The sequence below is a fragment of the Petromyzon marinus genome, chromosome 77 (assembly GCF_048934315.1).
Source record: "Petromyzon marinus isolate PM22_M1 ecotype Great Lakes invasive population chromosome 77, UKy_Petmar_22M1.pri1.0, whole genome shotgun sequence".
Lineage (NCBI taxonomy): Eukaryota > Metazoa > Chordata > Hyperoartia > Petromyzontiformes > Petromyzontidae > Petromyzon > Petromyzon marinus.
Window position 1 is genome coordinate 1,794,308 of NC_133743.1, and position 25,599 is coordinate 1,819,906.

At 48.1% G+C, this 25,599-nt stretch overlaps 1 protein-coding gene across 7 annotated transcripts in view; it reads right to left on the bottom strand.

Annotated features, from left to right (window-relative positions):
- The window catches only part of ZMAT5 (zinc finger matrin-type 5), a 25,996-nt gene continuing 397 nt past the window's right edge, over window positions 1-25,599 (bottom strand). Inside the window, exons 1-9 of one of the 7 annotated variants that reach the window (XM_076056667.1) lie at window positions 25,399-25,599; window positions 22,510-22,636; window positions 20,249-20,311; window positions 16,557-16,637; window positions 8,893-8,983; window positions 2,537-2,716; window positions 1,190-2,329; window positions 527-1,053; window positions 1-258 (exon numbers count right to left, since the gene is read on the bottom strand). The exon at window positions 25,399-25,599 is cut by the window's right edge and continues 379 nt beyond it. In XM_076056667.1, the coding sequence (XP_075912782.1) occupies window positions 2,611-2,716; window positions 8,893-8,983; window positions 16,557-16,637; window positions 20,249-20,311; window positions 22,510-22,636 (468 nt within the window). In that variant the 5' untranslated portion in view covers window positions 25,399-25,599 and the 3' untranslated portion in view covers window positions 1-258; window positions 527-1,053; window positions 1,190-2,329; window positions 2,537-2,610. The other 6 variants (XM_076056668.1, XM_076056663.1, XM_076056662.1 and 3 more) reach the window with 6 other exon arrangements.

A 25,599-nucleotide genomic window follows, 5' to 3' on the forward strand; every position in this document is an offset into this window, starting at 1 on the left:
TAAAACGAAACTCGTGTTTATTGTCAGGCCCCGCACACAGCTGCTGTCGCTCTGTGTTCACAAGCCACGTGGCCATCAACAATGATAGCAGCTCAACCACGTGGCTGATATCATCATCGTCGTCATCATCGTCACGTGGACATTGACAGCAGCAGCAGCCAAAGACTGACCGAGCGTGGCGACGTCGACTCTGAACGTGGAGGGGACAAACGGAGGAGGAGCCGGAGACAAAATCCACGCAGTGAGAGAGACACAGACCTCCTGTATACCAGGCGAGGTAGTTAACATCTCATAGCCACCGTGATGATGATAAGAGACACAGACCTCCTGTATACCAGGCGAGGTAGCTAACATCTCAGTCACCGTGGTGATGATGATGAGAGACACAGACCTCCTGTAGACCAGGCGAGGTAGTTAACATCTCATAGCCACCGTGATGATGATGATGAGATACACAGACCTCCTGTATACCAGGCGAGGTAGTTAACATCTCATAGCCACCGTGGTGATGATGAGAGACACAGACCTCCTGTAGACCAGGCGAGGTAGTTAACATCTCATAGTCACCGTGATGATGAGAGACACAGACCTCCTGTAGACCAGGCGAGGTAGTTAACATCTCATAGCCACCGTGATGATGATGAGAGACACAGACCTCCTGTAGACCAGGCGAGGTAGTTAACATCTCATAGTCACCGTGATGATGATGAGAGACACAGACCTCCTGTAGACCAGGCGAGGTAGTTAACATCTCATAGTCACCGTGGTGATGATGAGAGACACAGACCTCCTGTATACCAGGCGAGGTAGTTAACATCTCATAGTCACCGTGATGATGATGAGAGAGAGACAGACCTCCTGTAGACCAGGCGAGGTAGTTAACATCTCATAGTCACCGTGGTGATGATGAGAGAGACACAGACCTCCTGTAGACCAGGCGAGGTAGTTAACATCTCAGTCACGGTGGTGATGATGAGAGACACAGACCTCCTGTAGACCAGGCGAGGTAGTTAACATCTCATAGCCACCGTGATGATGATGAGAGACACAGACCTCCTGTAGACCAGGCGAGGTAGTTAACATCTCATAGCCACCGTGATGATGATGAGAGAGACACAGACCTGTATACCAGGCGAGGTAGTTAACATCTCATAGTCACCGTAATGATGATGATGAGAGAGACACAGACCTCCTGTAGACCAGGCGAGGTAGTAACATCTCATAGTCACCGTGGTGATGATGAGAGACACAGACCTCCTGTAGACCAGGCGAGGTAGTTAACATCTCATAGTCACCGTGATGATGATGAGAGACACAGACCTCCTGTAGACCAGGCGAGGTAGTTAACATCTCATAGCCACCGTGATGATGATGAGAGACACAGACCTCCTGTAGACCAGGCGAGGTAGTTAACATCTCATAGTCACCGTGATGATGATGATGAGAGACACAGACCTCCTGTAGACCAGGCGAGGTAGTTAACATCTCAGTCACCGTGGTGATGATGAGAGACACAGACCTCCTGTAGACCAGGCGAGGTAGTTAACATCTCATAGCCACCGTGATGATGATGAGCGACACAGACCTCCTGTATACCAGGCGAGGTAGTTAACATCTCATAGTCACCGTGATGATGAGAGAGAGAGACCTCCTGTAGACCAGGTGAGGTAGTTAACATCTCATAGTCACCGTGATGATGATGAGAGACACAGACCTCCTGTAGACCAGGCGAGGTAGTCAACATCTCATAGCCACCGTGATGATGATGAGCGACACAGACCTCCTGTATACCAGGCGAGGTAGTTAACATCTCATAGTCACCGTGATGATGAGAGAGAGACAGACCTCCTATAGACCAGGCGAGGTAGTTAACATCTCATAGTCACCGTGGTGATGATGAGAGAGACACAGACCTCCTGTAGACCAGGCGAGGTAGTTAACATCTCATAGTCACCGTGATGATGATGAGAGACACAGACCTCCTGTAGACCAGGCGAGGTAGTTAACATCTCATAGCCACCGTGGTGATGATGAGAGAGACACAGACCTCCTGTATACCAGGCGAGGTAGTTAACATCTCATAGTCACCGTAATGATGATGATGAGAGAGACACAGACCTCCTGTGTACCAGGCGAGGTAGTTAACATCTCATAGCCACCGTGGTGATGATGATGAGAGACACAGACCTCCTGTAGACCAGGCGAGGTAGTTAACATCTCATAGTCACCGTGGTGATGATGAGAGACACAGACCTCCTGTAGACCAGGCGAGGTAGTTAACATCTCAGAGTCACCGTGGTGATGATGATGATGAGAGAGAGACACAGACCTCCTGTAGACCAGGCGAGGTAGTTAACATCTCATAGCCACCGTGGTGATGATGATGAGAGACACAGACCTCCTGTAGACCAGGCGAGGTAGTTAACATCTCATAGTCACCGTGGTGATGATGAGAGACACAGACCTCCTGTAGACCAGGCGAGGTAGTTAACATCTCAGAGTCACCGTGGTGATGATGATGATGAGAGACACAGACCTCCTGTAGACCAGGCGAGGTAGTTAACATCTCAGTCACCAGGACAGTGGCCGGGTGGATTGGACCCCCCCCCATCACCCCCACTGGGTGAGAGGTTCACTCGGCCAGCCCCCCAATGGGGGGGGGCGCAGGGACGGGGGAAGCTGATCCGGGGGAGGGAATCCAGCAGGGAGATCCACTCTGATTGGACGACAAGAGGGGGAGGGGAGGATTTAACAGTCATGAATATTCATATATGCAAATCACACAGACGACACACACAGTCAAACACCAACACAACCGCCACGAAGCGAGGGTGAGATCATCACGGCGTCTGTGCCAGGCTAGGTGCACTTTGAGGCGACCACGTGACGTGTCGAAGGCTCGCTGACAGGAGGTCACGTGACAGACCCAGCAGCTGCTATTGGTCGGCTGACCGAGATGACCACCGGTAGAGGCACCACCTTGGGTGCCCGGCGCTCCGCTTGCTGTTGTTGGAGGGCGACTGCCTCCAACTGCCTCCAACTGCCTCCAACTGCCTCCAACTGCCTCCAACTGCCTCCAACTGCCTCCAACTGCCTCCAACTGCCTCCAACTGCCCAGCAGCAGCAGCGGCAGCAGCAGCGGCGTCCTTCACGAGCATCCTCCTCCACAGACGCCGATCTTGACACCGCTGGTACCGGTCGTCAGCAAGTCCACTCAGCTCCAGCCCATGTTCGTGCCCGTTTAGCCCCCTCAAAACGACCAAACAGAAGCTGCTTGGGCATGCGGTGGCTGGGCATGCGGTGGCTGGGCATGCGGTGGCTGGGCATGCGGTGGCTGGGCATGCGGTGGCTGGGCATGCGGTGGCTGGGCATGCGGTGGCTGGGCATGCGGTGGCTGGGCATGCGGTGGCTGGGCATGCGGTGGCTGGGCATGCGGTGGCTGGGCATGCGGTGGCTGGGCATGCGGTGGCTGGGCATGCGGTGGCTGGGCATGCGGTGGCTGGGCATGCGGTGGCTGGGCATGCGGTGGCTGGGCATGCGGTGGCTGGGCATGCGGTGGCTGGGCATGCGGGCTACATGACCCAGCCAACGCAGCCTTGCCTGCCGGAGGAGCTCACCGATGGGACCTTGCCCAGATCTCTCAAGGATTTGTGAGCTCCTCACACAATCCAGCCTGCAGGTTAAACCCAGGATGGATCGTAGGCAGGCCAGCCTAAATGTTTATAACTGGCGAAGATGTTCCATTAGGGGCGTCCACGTTTTGCAAGCGTAGAAAAGGGAGGGAATGACCGTGGCCGAGAAGACCTGAAGCTTAGTGCGGAGCGACAGACCAGGTAGCTTCCACACAGCGTTACGCAACCGATGAAAAGATATTGCCGCTCGACTGATTCGGAGTGAGACCTCTGCTGTTAAACTGGAGCCGGTCATAAGCACACTGCCCAGGTATGGGAAACTCTCCACTCTCTTCACAACTGCCCCATCACCGATTGGGAGTTGTGGGGGTGGAGTGTCCGATGGTACAAAGTACCCAGGCAGGTGCTTAGTTGTGGTGGGGCTGATGGTAAGTCCCCATCTATTAGTAGCACGCTCCAGTCTCAGCAGCGTCTCCAACTCCTCCTCTGAATGAGCAGCTATTACCAAATCATCGGCATACGTAACGTGGTTGAGCAATAGGGAGCCATCCCTTGACCGCACCCGGGCATCTATCAGCCTCCCATTATATCTGTACCAGATGGAGATTCCCCCGGTACAGCTATTGAAGGCTTCACGAACTACGTGGTCAAAATAGATGTTAAATAATGTAGGAGCCAGAGGACATCCCTGTCGCACCCCAAGGTGTACAGGGAATGCTCTGACTCCCGGCCACGTAGTTTTACCCAGGCCCGCTCACCATCAAGAAGGTTCTTAATGATCATGAGCCGAGGGTCAGAGACTCCAAAAGCACGAAGAACAACCCAGAGCTCAGGCCTACTGATGGTATCATAGGCCTTGACCAGGTCAAAAAAGCAGAGATATAGGTCTTGTTGGAATTCCCTACACCTCTGCTGTAGCAGATGGACATAAAATATGGCATCAGTGCAGGACCGCCCTTTCCTGAAACCGCATTGGGGCTCCGCAAGCCTCTCCTCAGCGTGCCTGGCAAGGCGATGTTGAATAATCCCTGCCAGTACCTTTCCCGGCACACTGAGGATTGAGATGCCCCTGTAGTTGTTATAGTCTGTGCAGTCCCCCTTCTTAAAAAGGGGGACCACCAGGGCATCCTTCCAATTCTGCGGAACCCGTCCAGTGGTCCAGACTGTTATGATGTCATATAGGGCAGTCTGTGCACAAACGCCACCCTCCCTCAGCATTTCGCTTGGGAGATCATCTCTGCCCGGTGCCTTTCCTGGTCTCAGACTCCGGATCGCCTTCAGTACTTCCTCAACAAATGGCACCTCAGCCAGCCACTCACAGGGGGTGACTTCTTCCACCACCCATCCTTGCAGCGCCTCACGGCTCTCCGAACCTCCGAGCGAAGGCTGCGGTAAGCCTCCTCATTCTCTGACATGGGATTCTGTAGCCGATGACAGTGGGCCTGTCGCTTTTTCTCAACTATCCTGAACACCTCCTCTGTCAGCCAGGGTCTCTGGGGAGGTCTGGACCGCGTACCCAAAGCAGACATTGCAGCCGCATGAGTCACAGTCCTAAACCTCGCCCATTTACCCTCGACATCAGGAGGGGGTGGACGATGCCAACCCCAGCCGCAGGCGATGATGAAATTCTCGCTTGCAACTTTCATCAGATAACCGAGACCAGGCCACTTTTGGTTGGAATGGGGTCCTGGGTGTACACCCACCAACGGAGTGGAAGAATGGCAGGCGCATCTTACAGATAACTAGTCGATGGTCAGAGGGCAGATCAGCTCCACGGTAGGTCCTGGTGTCAAGGACATGGGCTCGCATCCACTGGTCCGTCACTATGTAGTCCAGCAGATGTTCTTGCTTGGACCCGGCATGCATCCATGATGTTGTGTGGATGCGCCGATACCGGAACAGCGTGTTGGTAATTACAAGCCCATGGGCTGCACAAAAATCCAGCAGCCTCCTACCGTTGTTATTGAGCCAACAAGATGACTCTATCCCGAGGGGCCACTTTAGCCAGCACCTGTGACAGGAGGTCATAGAAGGCATCTGACTCATCGGCTTTGCCTGCATCCCTCCACGGATGCCCATCTTCGGTGGGGGCATAAGTAACCACGACCACCACTCCTCGCCTCCAGTTGATGGGAAGGCGAGCCCAAAGTAGCCTGGGGCTTACAGCTTCCCACACCTCACCGCCACGCTCCCACGCCCCCTTCATTCTTGTGTTCAAAAGAAGAGCCACTCCTTGTTGTTTGGCAGTCTGCTGCCCCGAGTAGAGGACTGTCCACCCCTCATGGTGGCAGGAGCCAGAACCGGTCCACCGGACCTACTGAATGCCACAGAGATCCAGGCGGTACCGGTCCAGCTCCTGACAGAGGAGTGGCAGCCTCTCCTCCGCAGTGAGCGTTCGAACATTCCACGTGGCCACACGAAATGGCTTTTCGTTGTTTATGGAGGAGCCTCGAGGGTAGAGATTCAATCACACACATACACACACATACACACACATACACACAGCCACACACACACACAGTCACACACACAGTGTCACACACACACACAGTGTCACACACACACACACAGTGTCACACACACACACAGTCACACACACAGTGTCACACACACAGACACAGTGTCACACACACAGTGTCACAGTCACACACACATTCACACAGTGTCACAGTCACACCCACACAGTCACACACACACAGTCACACACACACCCACAGTGTCACACACTGTCACACACACACACACAGTCACACACACACAGTCACACACACACAGTCACACACAACAACAACCGCCATTCGCCACTAAGTGGTGGTGACGTCACCACGACGCTTGTGCCAGGCTATGTGCAGCGTGAGGCCACGTGAAGTGTCACACACACACAGTGTCACACACACACACACAGACACAGTGTCACACACACACAGTGTCACAGTCACACACACAGTCACACACACAGTGTCACAGTCACACACACAGTGTCACAGTCACACCCACACAGTCACGCACACACAGTCACAACAACAACAACAACAACCGCCATTCGCCACTAAGTGGCGGTGACGTCACCACGACGCTTGTGCCAGGCTATGTGCACCCTGAGGCCACGTGAAGTGTCGAACGCCCGCTGGCAGGAGGTCACGGGGCAGACCCAGGTGCCACGGGTCGACTGACTGAGATGACTGGCTGATGCACCACCTGTGCCCCCTACTGTGCCAACCTGCTGTGCTTTAGCCACCCGGCGCTCCGCTCGCTGTTGTGAGCGTCGCTCCTCCGCCCTCCGTTGTTGTTGGAGGGCGACTGCCTCCAACTGCCCAGTAGCATCCTTCACGAGCCTCCTCCACAGAGGCCGATCTTGACACCGCTGGTACCAGTCATCGGCAAGTCCACTCAGCTCCACGTCCTCCTGTACCACATCACTCCATCTCTTCTCTAGCCTGTGCCGCGCCCGCTTAGCCCCCTCAATCCGGCCAAACAAAAGCTGTTTCGGCATGCGGTGGCTGGGCATGCGGGCTACATGACCCAGCCATCGCAGCCTTGCCTGCCGGAGGAGCTCACCGATGGGACCCTGCCCAGATCTTTCAAGGATTTGTGAGCTCCTCACACAATCCAGTCTGGTTAAACCCAGGATGGATCGTAGGCAGGTCAGCCTAAATGTTTCTAACCGGCGAAGATGTTCCATTAGGGGGGTCCACGTTTCGCAAGCGTAGAGAAGGGAGGGAATGACCGTGGCCAAGAAGACCTGAAGCTTAGTGCGGAGCGACAGACCAGGTAGCTTCCACACAGCGTTACGCAACCGATGAAAAGATACTGCCGCTCGACTGATTCGGAGTGAGACCTCTGCAGTTAAACTGGAGCCAGTCATAAGCACACTGCCCAGGTATGGGAAACTCTCCACTCTCTCCACAACTGCCCCATCACCGATTGGGAGTTGTGGGAGTGGAGTGTGCGATGGTACAAAATACCCAGGCAGGTGCTTAGTTTTGGTGGGGCAAAACAACCCCCTACCTCCTCGCGGTGCCGGACGGGCAACTCTGTCGTGGACAGCGCTGTGGGGGGAGATCCAATTGTGATTGGCTCCTCCCCTCATGGTGTATGTGTCCACCACAGGGGCTAAACGGGGGCTCTGGACGGGTGCGAGGGGCTGGTAACCCCTCCACCTTCAAATAATTACCACGAAACCACGAATTAAACTGAAATATGTAACAACAGTGTCACACACACAGTCTCACACACACACACACAGTCACACACACAGTGTCACACCCACCCACAGTGTCACACACACACACAGTCACACACAGTCACACACAGACAGTCACACACACACACAGTCACACACACACAGTCTCACACACACAGTTTCACAGTCACACACACAGTCACACACACTGTCACACACCCACTGTGTCACACACACACAGTCTCACACACAAAGTCACACACACAGTGTTACACCCACCCACAGTGTCACACACACACAGTCACACACACACAGTCACACACACACAGTCACACAAAGATCCCCCGTATAGCCTTAACAGACTGTAGGGGCAAGTGCTGTTAGCGAGCACCTATGAAGGCCGGATCGGTACACGAGGGGGTGGGTGGCCAGCACCACGCCCGACCGCCTTTGTCTCCCCAGTGGCAATGTTTACACACCGCACCAGGTACTCATTTGGGGCTGAGTAGACCTAGGGGAGGGCCAGGACCGGTTCAGATAATCGTCACTGGTGTTGGCCGTGAGTGGGAATCGAACCCGGGTCGCCAGGTTCATAGCGCAGCGTAGCGCTAACCGCTACTACACTACCACTCCCCACGCACACCCACAGTGACACACACAGTGTCACACACACACACACAGTCACACATACACCCACAGTGTCACAGTCACACACACACACAGTCACACACACACACCCATAGTGACACACACAGTGGCACAGTCACACACACACAGTCACACACACACCCACAGTGTCACACACACACACAGTCACACACACACCCACAGTGTCACAGTCACACATACACACAGTCACACACACAGTGTCACACCCACAGTGTCACAGTCACACACACACAGTCACACACACACCCAGTGTCACACACACACACAGTGACACACACACCCACAGTGTCACACAGTGTCACACACACACAGTGTCACACACACAGTGTCACAGTCACACACACAGTGTCACACACACAGTGTCACAGTCACACACCCACAGTGTCACACCCACAGTGTCACAGTCACCTGATCCCAGACCGCCGCTCGTGTTGCTGCAGCCAATCCTGGAGCGAGGGGGCGGGGCCATCGGCGTCTCCATGGTAACCGCGAGATTCGTCTACGGGCAACCACGGGCAACCACAAGCAACTATAACCACAAGCAACTATAACTACAGGCAACTATAACTACAGGCAACTATAACCACAGTCAACTATAACCACAAGCAACTATAACTACAGGCAACTATAACTACAGGCAACTATAACCACAGGCAACTATAACCACAAGCAACTATAACCACAAGCAACTATAACTACAGGCAACTATAACTACAGGCAACTATAACTACAGGCAACTATAACCACAGGCAACTATAACTACAGGCAACTATAACTACAGGCAACTATAACTACAGGCAACTATAACCACAATAAACTATAACCACAAGCAACTATAACTACAGGCAACTATAACTACTGGCAACTATAACTACAGGCAACTATAACTACAGGCAACTATAACCACAAGCAACTATAACTACAGGCAACTATAACTACAGGCAACTATAACTACAGGCAACTATAACTACAGGCAACTATAACCACAGACAACTATAACCACGAGCAACTATAACCACAAGCAACTATAACTACAGGCAACTATAACTACAGGCAACTATAACTACAGGCAACTATAACCACAGGCAACTATAACCACAAGCAACTATAACTACAGGCAACTATAACTACAGGCAACTATAACTACAGGCAGCTATAACCACAAGCAACTATAACCACAAGCAACTATAAGCACAGGCAACTATAACTACAGGCAACTATAACGACACAAGCAACTATAACTACAGGCAACTATAACTACAGGCAACTATAACTACAGGCAACTATAACTACGAGCAACTATAACTACAGGCAACTATAACCACAAGCAACTATAACCACAGGCAACTATAACTACAGGCAACTATAACCACAAGCAACTATAACTACAGGCAACTATAACTACAGGCAACTATAACCACAAGCAACTATAACTACAAGCAACTATAACTACAGGCAACTATAACTACAGGCAACTATAACCACAAGCAACTATAACCACAAGCAACTATAACTACAAGCAACTATAACTACAGGCAACTATAACTACAGGCAACTATAACCACGAGCAACTATAACCACAAGCAACTATAACTACAGGCAACTATAACTACAGGCAACTATAACCACAAGCAACTATAACTACAGGCAACTATAACCACAGGCAACTATAACCACAGGCAACTATAACTACAGGCAACTATAACTACAAGCAACTATAACTACAGGCAACTATAACCACAAGCTACTATAACTATAACTACAGGCAACTATAACTACAGGCAACTATAACCACAAGCAACTATAACCACAAGCAACTATAACTACAGGCAACTATAACTACAGGCAACTATAACCACAAGCAACTATAACCACGAGCAACTATAACTACAGGCAACTATAACCACAAGCAACTATAACCACGAGCAACTATAACTACAGGCAACTATAACCACAAGCAACTATAACCACAATCAACTATAACCACAGGCAACTATAACTACAGGCAACTATAACTACAGGCAACTATAACTACAGGCAACTATAACCACAGGCAACTATAACCACAAGCAACTATAACCACAAGCAACTATAACTACAGGCAACTATAACTACAGGCAACTATAACCACAAGCAACTATAACCACGAGCAACTATAACTACAGGCAGCTATAACTACAGGCAACTATAACCACAAGCAACTATAACTACAAGCAACTATAACCACAAGCAACTATAACTACAGGCAACTATAACTACAGGCAACTATAACCACAAGCAACTATAACCACGAGCAACTATAACTACAGGCAACTATAACTACAGGCAACTATAACTACAGGCAACTATAACCACAAGCAACTATAACTACAATCAACTATAACTACAGGCAACTATAACCACAGGCAACTATAACTACAATCAACTATAACTACAGGCAACTATAACTACAGGCAACTATAACTACAGGCAACTATAACTACAGGCAACTATAACCACAAGCAACTATAACTACAATCAACTATAACTACAGGCAACTATAACCACAGGCAACTATAACCACAGGCAACTATAACTACAATCAACTATAACTACAGGCAACTATAACTACAGGCAACTATAACCACAAGCAACTATAACCACAGGCAACTATAACTACAGGCAACTATAACCACAAGCAACTATAACCACAAGCAACTATAACCACAGGCAACTATAACTACAGGCAACTATAACTACAGGCGACTATAACTACAGGCGACTATAACCACAAGCAACTATAACTACAGGCAACTATAACCACAGGCAACTATAACCACAAGCAACTATAACTACAGGCAACTATAACTACAAGCAACTATAACCACAAGCAACTATAACTACAGGCAACTATAACTACAGGCAACTATAACTACAGGCAACTATAACCACAAGCAACTATAACTACAGGCAACTATAACCACAAGCAACTATAACTACAGGCAACTATAACTACAGGCAACTATAACCACAAGCAACTATAACTACAAGCAACTATAACTACAGGCAACTATAACTACAGGCAACTATAACCACAAGCAACTATAACCACAAGCAACTATAACTACAAGCAACTATAACTACAGGCAACTATAACTACAGGCAACTATAACCACGAGCAACTATAACTACAGGCAACTATAACTACAAGCAACTATAACTACAGGCAACTATAACCACAAGCAACTATAACTACAGGCAACTATAACTACTGGCAACTATAACTACAGGCAACTATAACTACAGGCAACTATAACCACAAGCAACTATAACCACAAGCAACTATAACTACAGGCAACTATAACTACAGGCAACTATAACTACAGGCAACTATAACCACAAGCAACTATAACCACAAGCAACTATAATTACAGGCAACTATAACTACAGGCAACTATAACCACAAGCAACTATAACCACGAGCAACTATAACTACAGGCAACTATAACCACAAGCAACTATAACTACAGGCAACTATAACCACAAGCAACTATAACCACAAGCAACTATAACCACAGGCAACTATAACTACAGGCAACTATAACTACAGGCAACTATAACTACAGGCAACTATAACCACAAGCAACTATAACCACAAGCAACTATAACTACAATCAACTATAACTACAGGCAACTATAACCACAGGCAACTATAACTACAATCAACTATAACTACAGGCAACTATAACTACAGGCAACTATAACCACAAGCAACTATAACCACAGGCAACTATAACTACAGGCAACTATAACCACAAGCAACTATAACTACAATCAACTATAACTACAGGCAACTATAACTACAATCAACTATAACTACAGGCAACTATAACCACAAGCAACTATAACTACAATCAACTATAACTACAGGCAACTATAACTACAAGCAACTATAACTACAGGCAACTATAACTACAGGCAACTATGACTACAAGCAACTATAACTACAGGCAACTATAACCACTAGCAACTATAACTACAGGCAACTATAACCACAGGCAACTATAACCACTAGCAACTATAACCACAAGCAACTATAACCACTAGCAACTATAACTACAGGCAACTATAACTACAGGCAACTATAACTACAAGCAACTATAACTACAGGCAACTATAACCACAAGCAACTATAACTACAGGCAACTATAACTACAGGCAACTATAACCACAAACAACTATAACTACAGGCAACTATAACTACAGGCAAATATAACCACAAGCAACTATAACTACAGGCAAATATAACTAAAGGCAACTATAACCACAAACAACTATAACTACAGGCAACTATAACTACAAGCAACTATAACCACAAACAACTATAACTACAGGCAACTATAACTACAATAAACTATAACCACAGGCAACTATAACTACAGGCAACTATAACCACAAGCAACTATAACTACAGGCAACTATTACTACAGGCAACTATAACCACAAGCAACTATAACCACAAGCAACTATAACTACAAACAACTATAACTACAGGCAACTATAACTACAGGCAACTATAACCACAAACAACTATAACTACAGGCAACTATAACTACAAGCAACTATAACTACAGGCAACTATAACTACAGGCAACTATAACCACAAGCAACTATAACTACAGGCAACTATAACCACAAACAACTATAACTACAGGCAACTATAACTACAGGCAACTATAACTACAGGCAACTATAACTACAGGCAACTATAACCACAAGCAACTATAACTACAGGCAACTATAACCACAAACAACTATAACTACAAGCAACTATAACTACAAGCAACTATAACTACAGGCAACTATAACTACAGGCAACTATAACTACAGGCAACTATAACCACAAGCAACTATAACTACAGGCAACTATAACCACAAACAACTATAACTACAGGCAACTATAACTACAGGCAACTATAACTACAGGCAACTATAACTACAGGCAACTATAACCACAAGCAACTATAACTACAGGCAACTATAACCACAAGCAACTATAACTACAAGCAACTATAACTACAAGCAACTATAACTACAAGCAACTATAACTACAGGCAACTATAACTACAGGCAACTATAACTACAGGCAACTATAACTACAGGCAACTATAACTACAGGCAACTATAACTACAGGCAACTATAACCACAAGCAACTATAACTACAAACAACTATAACTACAGGCAACTATAACTACAGGCAACTATAACTACAGGCAACTATAACCACAAGCAACTATAACCACAGGCAACTATAACCACAAGCAACTATAACTACAGACAACTATAACTACAAGCAACTATAACTACAGGCAACTATAACTACAGGCAACTATAACTACAGGCAACTATAACCACAAGCAACTATAACTACAATCAACTATAACTACAGGCAACTATAACTACAATCAACTATAACTACAGGCAACTATAACCACAAGCAACTATAACTACAATCAACTATAACTACAGGCAACTATAACTACAAGCAACTATAACTACAGGCAACTATAACTACAGGCAACTATGACTACAAGCAACTATAACTACAGGCAACTATAACCACTAGCAACTATAACTACAGGCAACTATAACCACAGGCAACTATAACCACTAGCAACTATAACCACAAGCAACTATAACCACTAGCAACTATAACTACAGGCAACTATAACTACAGGCAACTATAACTACAAGCAACTATAACTACAGGCAACTATAACCACAAGCAACTATAACTACAGGCAACTATAACTACAGGCAACTATAACCACAAACAACTATAACTACAGGCAACTATAACTACAGGCAAATATAACCACAAGCAACTATAACTACAGGCAAATATAACTAAAGGCAACTATAACCACAAACAACTATAACTACAGGCAACTATAACTACAAGCAACTATAACCACAAACAACTATAACTACAGGCAACTATAACTACAATAAACTATAACCACAGGCAACTATAACTACAGGCAACTATAACCACAAGCAACTATAACTACAGGCAACTATTACTACAGGCAACTATAACCACAAGCAACTATAACCACAAGCAACTATAACTACAAACAACTATAACTACAGGCAACTATAACTACAGGCAACTATAACCACAAACAACTATAACTACAGGCAACTATAACTACAAGCAACTATAACTACAGGCAACTATAACTACAGGCAACTATAACCACAAGCAACTATAACTACAGGCAACTATAACCACAAACAACTATAACTACAGGCAACTATAACTACAGGCAACTATAACTACAGGCAACTATAACTACAGGCAACTATAACCACAAGCAACTATAACTACAGGCAACTATAACCACAAACAACTATAACTACAAGCAACTATAACTACAAGCAACTATAACTACAGGCAACTATAACTACAGGCAACTATAACTACAGGCAACTATAACCACAAGCAACTATAACTACAGGCAACTATAACCACAAACAACTATAACTACAGGCAACTATAACTACAGGCAACTATAACTACAGGCAACTATAACTACAGGCAACTATAACCACAAGCAACTATAACTACAGGCAACTATAACCACAAGCAACTATAACTACAAGCAACTATAACTACAAGCAACTATAACTACAAGCAACTATAACTACAAGCAACTATAACTACAGGCAACTATAACTACAGGCAACTATAACTACAGGCAACTATAACTACAGGCAACTATAACTACAGGCAACTATAACTACAGGCAACTATAACCACAAGCAACTATAACTACAAACAACTATAACTACAGGCAACTATAACTACAGGCAACTATAACTACAGGCAACTATAACCACAAGCAACTATAACTACAGGCAACTATAACCACAAACAACTATAACTACAAGCAACTATAACTACAAGCAACTATAACTACAGGCAACTATAACTACAGGCAACTATAACTACAGGCAACTATAACCACAAGCAACTATAACTACAGGCAACTATAACCACAAACAACTATAACTACAGGCAACTATAACTACAGGCAACTATAACTACAGGCAACTATAACTACAGGCAACTATAACCACAAGCAACTATAACTACAGGCAACTATAACCACAAGCAACTATAACTACAAGCAACTATAACTACAAGCAACTATAACTACAAGCAACTATAACTACAAGCAACTATAACTACAGGCAACTATAACTACAGGCAACTATAACTACAGGCAACTATAACTACAGGCAACTATAACTACAGGCAACTATAACTACAGGCAACTATAACCACAAGCAACTATAACTACAAACAACTATAACTACAGGCAACTATAACTACAGGCAACTATAACTACAGGCAACTATAACCACAAGCAACTATAACCACAGGCAACTATAACCACAAGCAAATATAACTACAGACAACTATAACTACAAGCAACTATAACTACAGGCAACTATAACTACAGGCAACTATAACTACAGGCAACTATAACCACAAACAACTATAACTACAGGCAACTATAACCACAAGCAACTATAACTACAAACAACTACAACTACAGGCAACTATAACTACAATAAACTACAAGCAACTATAGGGGGGAGGGAGTGAGGGAGGGGGGAGTGAGGGAGGGGGGAGTGAGGGGAGGGGGAGTTGGGGGGGAGTGAGGGGAGGGGGAGTTGGGGGGGAGTGAGGGGAGGGGGAGTTGGGGGAGTGAGGGGAGGGGGAGTTGGGGGAGTGGGGGGAGGGGGAGTGAGGGAGGGGGGAGTGAGGGGAAGGGGAGTGGGGGGAGTGAGAAGAGGGGGAGTGGGGGGAGTGAGGGGAGGGGGAGTGGGGGGAGTGAGGGGAGGGGGAGTGGGGGGAGTGAGGGGAGGGGGAGTGGGGGGAGTGAGAAGAGGGGGAGTGGGGGGAGTGAGAAGAGGGGGAGTGGGGGGAGTGAGAAGAGGGGGAGTGGGGGGAGTGAGAAGAGGGGGAGTGGGGGGAGTGAGGGGAGGGGGAGTGGGGGTAGTGAGGGGAGGGGCTGGTCACCCTCCACTCTGTCTCTCAGCCTCTGGAGCTCCTCGCTGCTGCAGTGAGAGAATCGGCAGCTCTGACCGAAGTCGCAGCGACCTGCAAAGACAAAGACGCCCGGGTAGCCCGGCAGACTGCAGGGGCAAGTGCTGCTAGCAGCACCACCCACGAAGGCCGGCACGGCACACACAGAGGGGGTGTGTGGCCAGCACCACGCCCGGCCGCCTTTGTCTCCCCAGTGCTGGCGATGTTTACTACACACCGCTGCACCAGGTACTCATTAGAGGCTGAGTCGACCTACAACAACAACAACAACAACCCCACCTCTTAGTAGCACGCTCCAGTCTCAGCAGCAGCGTCTCCAACTCCTCCTCTGACTGAGCAGCTATTACCAAATCATCGGCATACATAACGTGGTTGAGCAATAGGGAGCCATCCCTTGACCGCACCCGGGCATCGATCAGCCTCCCATTATATCTGTACCAGATGGAGATTCCCCCGGTACAGCTATTGAAGGCTTCACGAACTACGTGGTCAAAATAGATGTTAAATAATGTGGGAGCCAGAGGACATCCCTGTCGCACCCCAAGGTGTACAGGGAATGGCTCTGACTCCCGGCCACGTGGTTTTACCCGGGCCCGCTCACCATCATGAAGGTCCTTAATGATCGTGAGCAGAGGGTCAGGGACTCCGAAAGCACGAAGAACAATCCAGAGCCCAGGCCTACTGATGGTATCATAGGCCTTGACCAGGTCAATAAAGCAGAGATGTAGGTCTTGTTGGAATTCCCTACACCTCTGCTGTAGCAGACGGACAGAAAATATGGCATCTGTGCAGGACCGCCCTTTCCTGAAACTGCATTGGGGCTCCGCAAGCCTCTCCTCAGCGTGCCTGGCAAGGCGATGTTCAATAATCCTTGCCAGTACCTTTCCCGGCACACTGAGGAGTGAGATGCCCCTGTAGTTGTTACAGTCTGTGCGGTCCCCCTTCTTAAAGAGGGGGACCACCAGGGCATCCTTCCAATCCTGCGGAACCCGTCCAGTGGTCCAGACTGTTGTTATGATGTCATATGGGGCAGTCTGTGCACAAACTCCACCCTCCCTCAGCATTTCGCTTGGGAGATCATCTCTGCCCGGTGCCTTTCCTGGTCTCAGACTCCGGATCGCCTTCAGTACTTCCTCAACAGATGGTACTTCAGCCAGCCACTCACAGGGGGTGACCTCCTCCAATATTTGAGGCACCGCAGCCTCAGCAGGGTCATCCCCACTTTGTGCCACGATGTTTTCCTGGCTGAGGGATTTCCCCTCCCCCAGGACCTCACAGAAATGCTCAGCAAATCTGCAAACCTGTTCCTAGGGGTCGGAGATTGGATCACCGTTTTTTCCCCTAATGATGGTAATAGGTGTGGCGCTGCAGATTACTTTTTTGATGGAGTTAAATAGAGATTTGTGATCACGGGCCACTGAGGCAGACTCCATCTCCTCAGCAACCCGCGACCACCACCCATCCTTGCAGCGCCTCACGGCTCTCCGAACCTCCGAGCGAAGGCTGCGGTAAGCCTCCTCATTCTGACATGGGATTCTGTAGCCGATGACAGTGGGCCTGTCGCTTTTTCTCACCTATCCTGAACACCTCCTCTGTCAGCCAGGGTCTCTGGGGAGGTCTGGACCGCGTACCCAAAGCAGCCAATGCAGCTGCATGAGTGACATCCCTAAACCTCGCCCATTTACCCTCGACATCAGGAGGAGTGGGGGACGATGTCAACCCCAGCCGCAGGCGATGATGAAATTCTCGCTTGCAACTTTCATCAGATAAGTGAGACCAGGCCACTTTAGGTTGGAATGGGGTCCTGGGTGTACACCCACCACCGGAGCGGAAGAATGGCAGGCGCATCTTACAGATGACTAGTCGATGGTCAGAGGGCAGATCAGCTCCACGGTAGGTCCTGGTGTCAAGGACATGGGCTCGCATCCGCTGGTCCGTCACTATGTAGTCCAGCAGATGTTCTTGCTTGGACCCGGCATGCATCCATGATGTTGTGTGGATGCGTCGATGCCAGAATAGCGTGTTGGTAATTACAAGCCCATGGGCTGCACAAAATCTAGCAGCCTCCTACTGTTGTTATTGAGCTGATCTGGCCCATGCCCTCCAATCACTCCAGACCAGGTGCCAGCATCATGACCAACTCGGGCATTGAAGTCACCCAACATGATGACTCTATCCCGAGGGGCCACTTTAGCCAGCACCTGTGACAGGAGGTCATAGAAGGCATCTGACTCATCGGCTTTGCCTGCATCCCTCCACGGATGTTCGTCTTCGGTGGGGGCATAAGTAACCACGACCACCATTCCTCGCCTCCGGTTGATGGGAAGGCGAGCCCAAAGTAGCCAGGGGCTTACAGCTTCCCACACCTCACCGCCACGCTCCCTTCATTCTTTTGTTCAAAAGAAGAGCCACACCCTGTTGTTTGGCAGTCTGCTGCCCCAAGTAGAGGACTGTCCACCCATCATGGTGGCAGGAGCTAGAACCAGTCCACCGGACCTCCTGAATGCCACAGAGATCCAGGCGGTACCGGTCCAGCTCCCGACGCATTCGAACATTCCACGTGGCCACACACACATACACCCACACACATACACACACACATACACACACATATACACCCACATACACACACACCCCCACATACATACATACACACACCCACATACAAAACAAAGATCCCCCATATAGCCTTAACAGACTGTAGGGGCAAGTGCTGTTAGCGAGCACCTATGAAGGCCGGAACGGAACACGAGGGGGTGGGAGGCCAGCACCACGCCCGACCGCCTTTGTCTCCCCAGTGGCGATGTACTCATTTGAGGCTGAGTCGACCTAGGGGAGGCCCGGGACCGGTTAAGATAATTGTCACTGGTGTTGGCCGTGAGCGGGAATCGAACCTGGGTCACCAGGTTCATAGCGCAGCGTGCTAACCGCTACACTATCGCTCCCCATCACACACACACACACATACACCCACAAACATACATACACACACACCCACATACACACACACACCCACATACACACACAAATACACGCACACACACCCACACCCACATACACAAACAAAGATCCCCCATATAGCCTTAACAGACTGTAGGGGCAAGTGCTGTTAGCGAGCACCTATGAAGGCCGGTAACGGTACACGAGGGGGTGGGTGGCCAGCACCACGCCCGACCGCCTTTGTCTCCCTAGTGGCAATGTTTACACACCGCACCAGGTACTCATTTGAGGCTGAGTCGACCTAGGGGAGGCCCGGGATCGGTCTCAGATAATCGTCACTGGTGTTGGCCGTGAGCGGGAATCGAACCCGGGTCGCCAGGTTCATAGCGCAGCGCGCTAACCGCTACACTACCGCTCCCCATCACACACACATACACCCACGAACATACATACACACACACCCACATACACACACACACCCACATACACACACAAACACACGCACACACACCCACACCCACATACACACACATACACACACAAACACACACCCACACACACACACCAACACACACACCAACACACACACACACACCCACAAATACACACACATACACACACACATACACACACATACACACACAAACACACATACACACACACGTACATACACACACACATACACCCACATACACACACACATACACACATACACACTCACACACCGGTGTTTTGGAACTTCCTGCAGGCGACTTTCCCCGACTCCTCGGCGAGAATCGTAGCCGCATCTGTGGGGGAGATGAACAGAGACACTGCTGATGGTGGTGGTGGTGACGGTGGTGACGGTGTAGGTAGTGATGGTGTAGGTGATGCTGATGGTAACGGTGGTGACGGTGGTGACGGTGATGGTGTAGGTAGTGATGCTGATGGTGGTGGTGACGGTGGTGACGGTGACGGTGTAGGTAGTGATGGTGGTGGTGATGGTGGTGACGGTGGTGATGGTGACGGTGGTGATGGTGACGGTGGTGATGGTGGTGGTGGTGATGGTGTTGATGGTGCAGGTGATGGTGTTGATGGTGCAGGTGATGGTGTAGGTGTAGGTGATGGTGTAGGTGATGGTGGTGTAGGTGACGGTGTTGATGGTGCAGGTGATGGTGTTGATGGTGCAGGTGATGGTGTAGGTGTAGGTGATGGTGTAGGTGATGGTGGTGTAGGTGACGGTGTTGATGTTGTAGGAGTAGTTGATGGTGCAGGTGATGGTGTAGGTATAGGTGATGGTGTAGTTGGTGGTGGTGTAGGTGATGGTGGTGTAGGTGATGGTGTAGGTGATGGTGGTGTAGGTGATGTTGTAGGTGTAGTTGATGGTGTAGGTGATGTTGTAGGTGTAGTTGATGGTGGTGTAGGTGATGGTTATAGTTGTAGTTGATGGTGGTGATGGTGCAGGTGATGGTGGTGATGGTGCAGGTGATGGTGCAGGTGATGGTGTTGATGGTGCAGGTGATGGTGTTGATGGTGCAGGTGATGGTGTAGGTGTAGGTGATGGTGTAGGTGATGGTGGTGTAGGTGACGGTGTTGATGTTGTAGGTGTAGGTGATGGTGTAGGTGATGGTGGTGTAGGTGACGGTGTTGATGTTGTAGGTGATGGTGTAGGTGATGGTGGTGTAGGTGACGGTGTTGATGTTGTAGGTGTAGGTGATGGTGCAGGTGATGGTGTTGATGGTGCAGGTGATGGTGTAGGTGTAGGTGATGGTGTAGGTGATGGTGGTGTAGGTGACGGTGTTGATGGTGCAGGTGATGGTGTAGGTGATGGTGCAGGTGATGGTGTTGATGGTGTAGGTGATGGTGGTGTAGGTGACGGTGTTGATGGTGCAGGTGATGGTGTTGATGGTGCAGGTGTTGATGGTGCAGGTGATGGTGTAGGTGTAGGTGATGGTGTAGGTGATGGTGGTGTAGGTGACGGTGGTGTAGGTGTTGATGGTGTTGATGGTGTAGGTGACGGTGTTGATGGTGTAGGTGATGGTGTAGGTGTAGGTGATGGTGTAGGTGATGGTGTAGGTGATGGTGGTGTAGGTGATGGTGTTGATGGTGCAGGTGATGGTGTAGGTGTAGGTGATGGTGTAGGTGATGGTGGTGTAGGTGACGGTGGTGTAGGTGTTGATGGTGTTGATGGTGTAGGTGACGGTGTTGATGGTGTAGGTGATGGTGTAGGTGTAGGTGATGGTGTAGGTGATGGTGTAGGTGATGGTGCAGGTGATGGTGTTGATGGTGCAGGTGATGGTGTAGGTGTAGGTGATGGTGTAGGTGATGGTGGTGTAGGTGACGGTGGTGTAGGTGTTGATGGTGTTGATGGTGTAGGTGATGGTGTTGATGGTGTAGGTGTAGGTGATGGTGTAGGTGATGGTGTAGGTGATGGTGCAGGTGATGGTGTAGGTGTAGGTGATGGTGTAGGTGATGGTGGTGTAGGTGATGGTGTTGATGGTGCAGGTGACAGTGTTGATGGTGCAGGTGACGGTGTTGATGGTGTAGGTGATGGTGTAGGTGTAGGTGATGGTGTAGGTGATGGTGGTGTAGGTGATGGTGTTGATGGTGCAGGTGACGGTGTTGATGGTGCAGGTGACGGTGTTGATGGTGTAGGTGATGGTGTTGATGGTGCAGGTGATGGTGTAGGTGATGGTGGTGTAGGTGACGGTGGTGTAGGTGACGGTGGTGTAGCTGTTGATGGTGTTGATGGTGCAGGTGATGGTGTAGGTGTAGGTGACGGTGTTGATGGTGTAGGTGATGGTGTAGGTGATGGTGGTGTAGGTGATGGTGTAGGTGATGGTGTAGGTGATGGTGCAGGTGATGGTGTTGATGGTGCAGGTGATGGTGTTGATGGTGCAGGTGATGGTGTAGGTGCAGGTGATGGTGTTGATGGTGCAGGTGATGGTGTAGGTGATGGTGTAGGTGTAGGTGATGGTGTTGATGGTGCAGGTGATGGTGAACTCACCGCGGTAAGCTGCGTACCACTCCTGGCGACGCTGCTGGTGGCCCAGCCCACGGAGGTGGCGCCTTCGGCTCTGCAGATTGTCCTGAAACGTCTTGTCGCAGAAGTCGCAGTGATATCTCTTACCCATCTACACGGAGATATATCACAGAGATACATCATAGAGATACACAGTGATATCTCTTACCCATCTACAGGGAGATATATACACAGTGATACATCATAGAGATAGTTACACAGTGATATCTCTTACCAATCTACAGGGAGATATATCACAGAGATACATCATAGAGATACATACACAGTGATATCTCTTACCCATCTACAAGAAGATAGTTACACAGAGATACATCACAGAGATACATCACAGAGATACATCACAGAGATACACAGTGACATCTCTTACCCATCTACAGGGAGATAGTTACACAGTGATATCTCTTACCCATCTACAGGGAGATACATCACAGAGATACATCACAGAGATACATCACAGTGATATCTCTTACCCATCTACACAGAGATACATCACAGTGATATCCCTTACCCATCTACACAGAGATACATACACAGTGATATCTCTTACCCATCTACAGGGAGATACATCACAGAGATACATCATAGAGATACATACACAGTGATATCTCTTACCCATCTACAAGAAGATAGTTACACAGAGATACATCACAGAGATACATCACAGAGATACATCACAGAGATACACAGTGATATCTCTTACCCATTTACAGGGAGATAGTTACACAGTGATATCTCTTACCCATCTACAGGGAGATACATCACAGAGATACATCACAGAGATACATCACAGTGATATCTCTTACCCATCTACAGGGAGATACATACACAGTGATATCTCTTACCCATCTACAGGAAGATACATCACAGAGATACATCACAGTGATATCTCTTACCCATCTACACAGAGATACATACACAGTGATATCTCTTACCCATCTACAGGGAGATACATCACAGAGATACATCACAGAGATACATCACAGTGATATCTCTTACCCATCTACACAGAGATACATCACAGTGATATCTCTTACCCATCTACACGGAGATACATCACAGAGATACATACACAGTGATATCTCTTACCCATCTACAGGGAGATACATACACAGAGATATCTCTTACCCATCTACACAGAGATACATACACATTGATATCTCTTACCCATCTACAAGAAGATACATCACAGAGATACATACACAGTGATATCTCTTACCCATCTACAGGAAGATAGATACACAGAGATACACAGTGATATCTCTTACCCATCTACAGGGAGATAGTTACACAGAGATATCTCTTACCCATCTACACAGAGATACATCATAGAGATAGATATACAGAGATACATACACAGTGATATCTCTTACCCATCTACACGGAGATAGTTACACAGTGATATCTCTTACCCATCTACAGGGAGATACATCACAGAGATACATCACAGTGATATCTCTTACCCATCTACACGGAGATAGTTACACAGTGATATCTCTTACCCATCTACAGGGAGATACACACGCAGTGATATATCTTACCCATCTACACGGAGATATATCACAGTGATATCTCTTACCCATCTACACGGAGATATATCACAGTGATATCTCTTACCCATCTACAGGGAGATACATACACAGTGATACATACACAGTGATATATCTTACCCATCTACAGGGAGATGCATACACAGTGATAGTTACACACACAGAGATATCTCTTACCCATCTACAGGGAGATACACACGCAGTGATATCTCTTACCCATCTACACGGAGATATATCACAGTGATATCTCTTACCCATCTACACGGAGATACATCACAGAGATACATCACAGAGATACATACACAGTGATATCTCTTACCCATCTACTAGAAGATACATACACAGTGATATCTCTTACCCATCTACAGGGAGATACATCACAGAGATACATCACAGAGATACATCACAGTGATATCTCTTACCCATCTACACGGAGATACATCACAGTGATATCTCTTACCCATCTACAGGGAGATAGTTACACAGTGACATCTCTTACCCATCTACACGGAGATACATCACAGAGATAGTTACACAGTGATATCTCTTACCCATCTACAAGAAGATAGTTACACAGAGATACATACACAGTGATATCTCTTACCCATCTACAGGGAGATAGATCACAGAGATAGATCCCAGAGATAGATCACAGTGATATCTCTTACCCATCTACATCACAGAGATAGATACACAGTGATATCTCTTACCCATCTACAGGGAGATAGATCACAGAGATAGTTACACAGTGACATCTCTTACCCATCTACAGGGAGATAGATCACAGAGATAGATACACAGTGATATCTCTTACCCATCTACAGGGAGATAGATCACAGAGATAGATCCCAGAGATGGATCACAGTGATATCTCTTACCCATCTACATCACAGAGATAGATACACAGTGATATCTCTTACCCATCTACAGGGAGATAGATCACAGAGATAGTTACACAGTGACATCTCTTACCCATCTACAGGGAGATAGATCACAGAGATAGATACATAGAGATATCTCTTACCCATCTACACAGAGATACATCATATAGATAGATAACCTCCTGTATACCAGGCGAGGTAGTTAACATCTCATAGTCACCGTGGTGATGATGAGAGACACAGACCTCCTGTAGACCAGGCGAGGTAGTTAACATCTCATAGCCACCGTGGTGATGAGAGACACAGACCTCCTGTAGACCAGGCGAGGTAGCCAGCACCACCACTGTATCCCGGGTACTCACTGTACTTACTGTACTCACTGTATTTACTGTACTCACTGTACTTACTGTACTCACTGTACTTACTGTACTCACTGTACTCTCGCAGTTGAGGCTGAGGCGACCTAGGGGAGGGCCGCGTCCAGCGGCTTGGAACTTTCCTTGAAGAATCGATTCGTGACAATTTTAAATTTCGGAAACTATCGATCCACGAAATCGATTCCTCCTCTTCCAAAGTCCTTGACCATGAATCGATTTCCGAATTAACAACGTATACGAATCGATGCA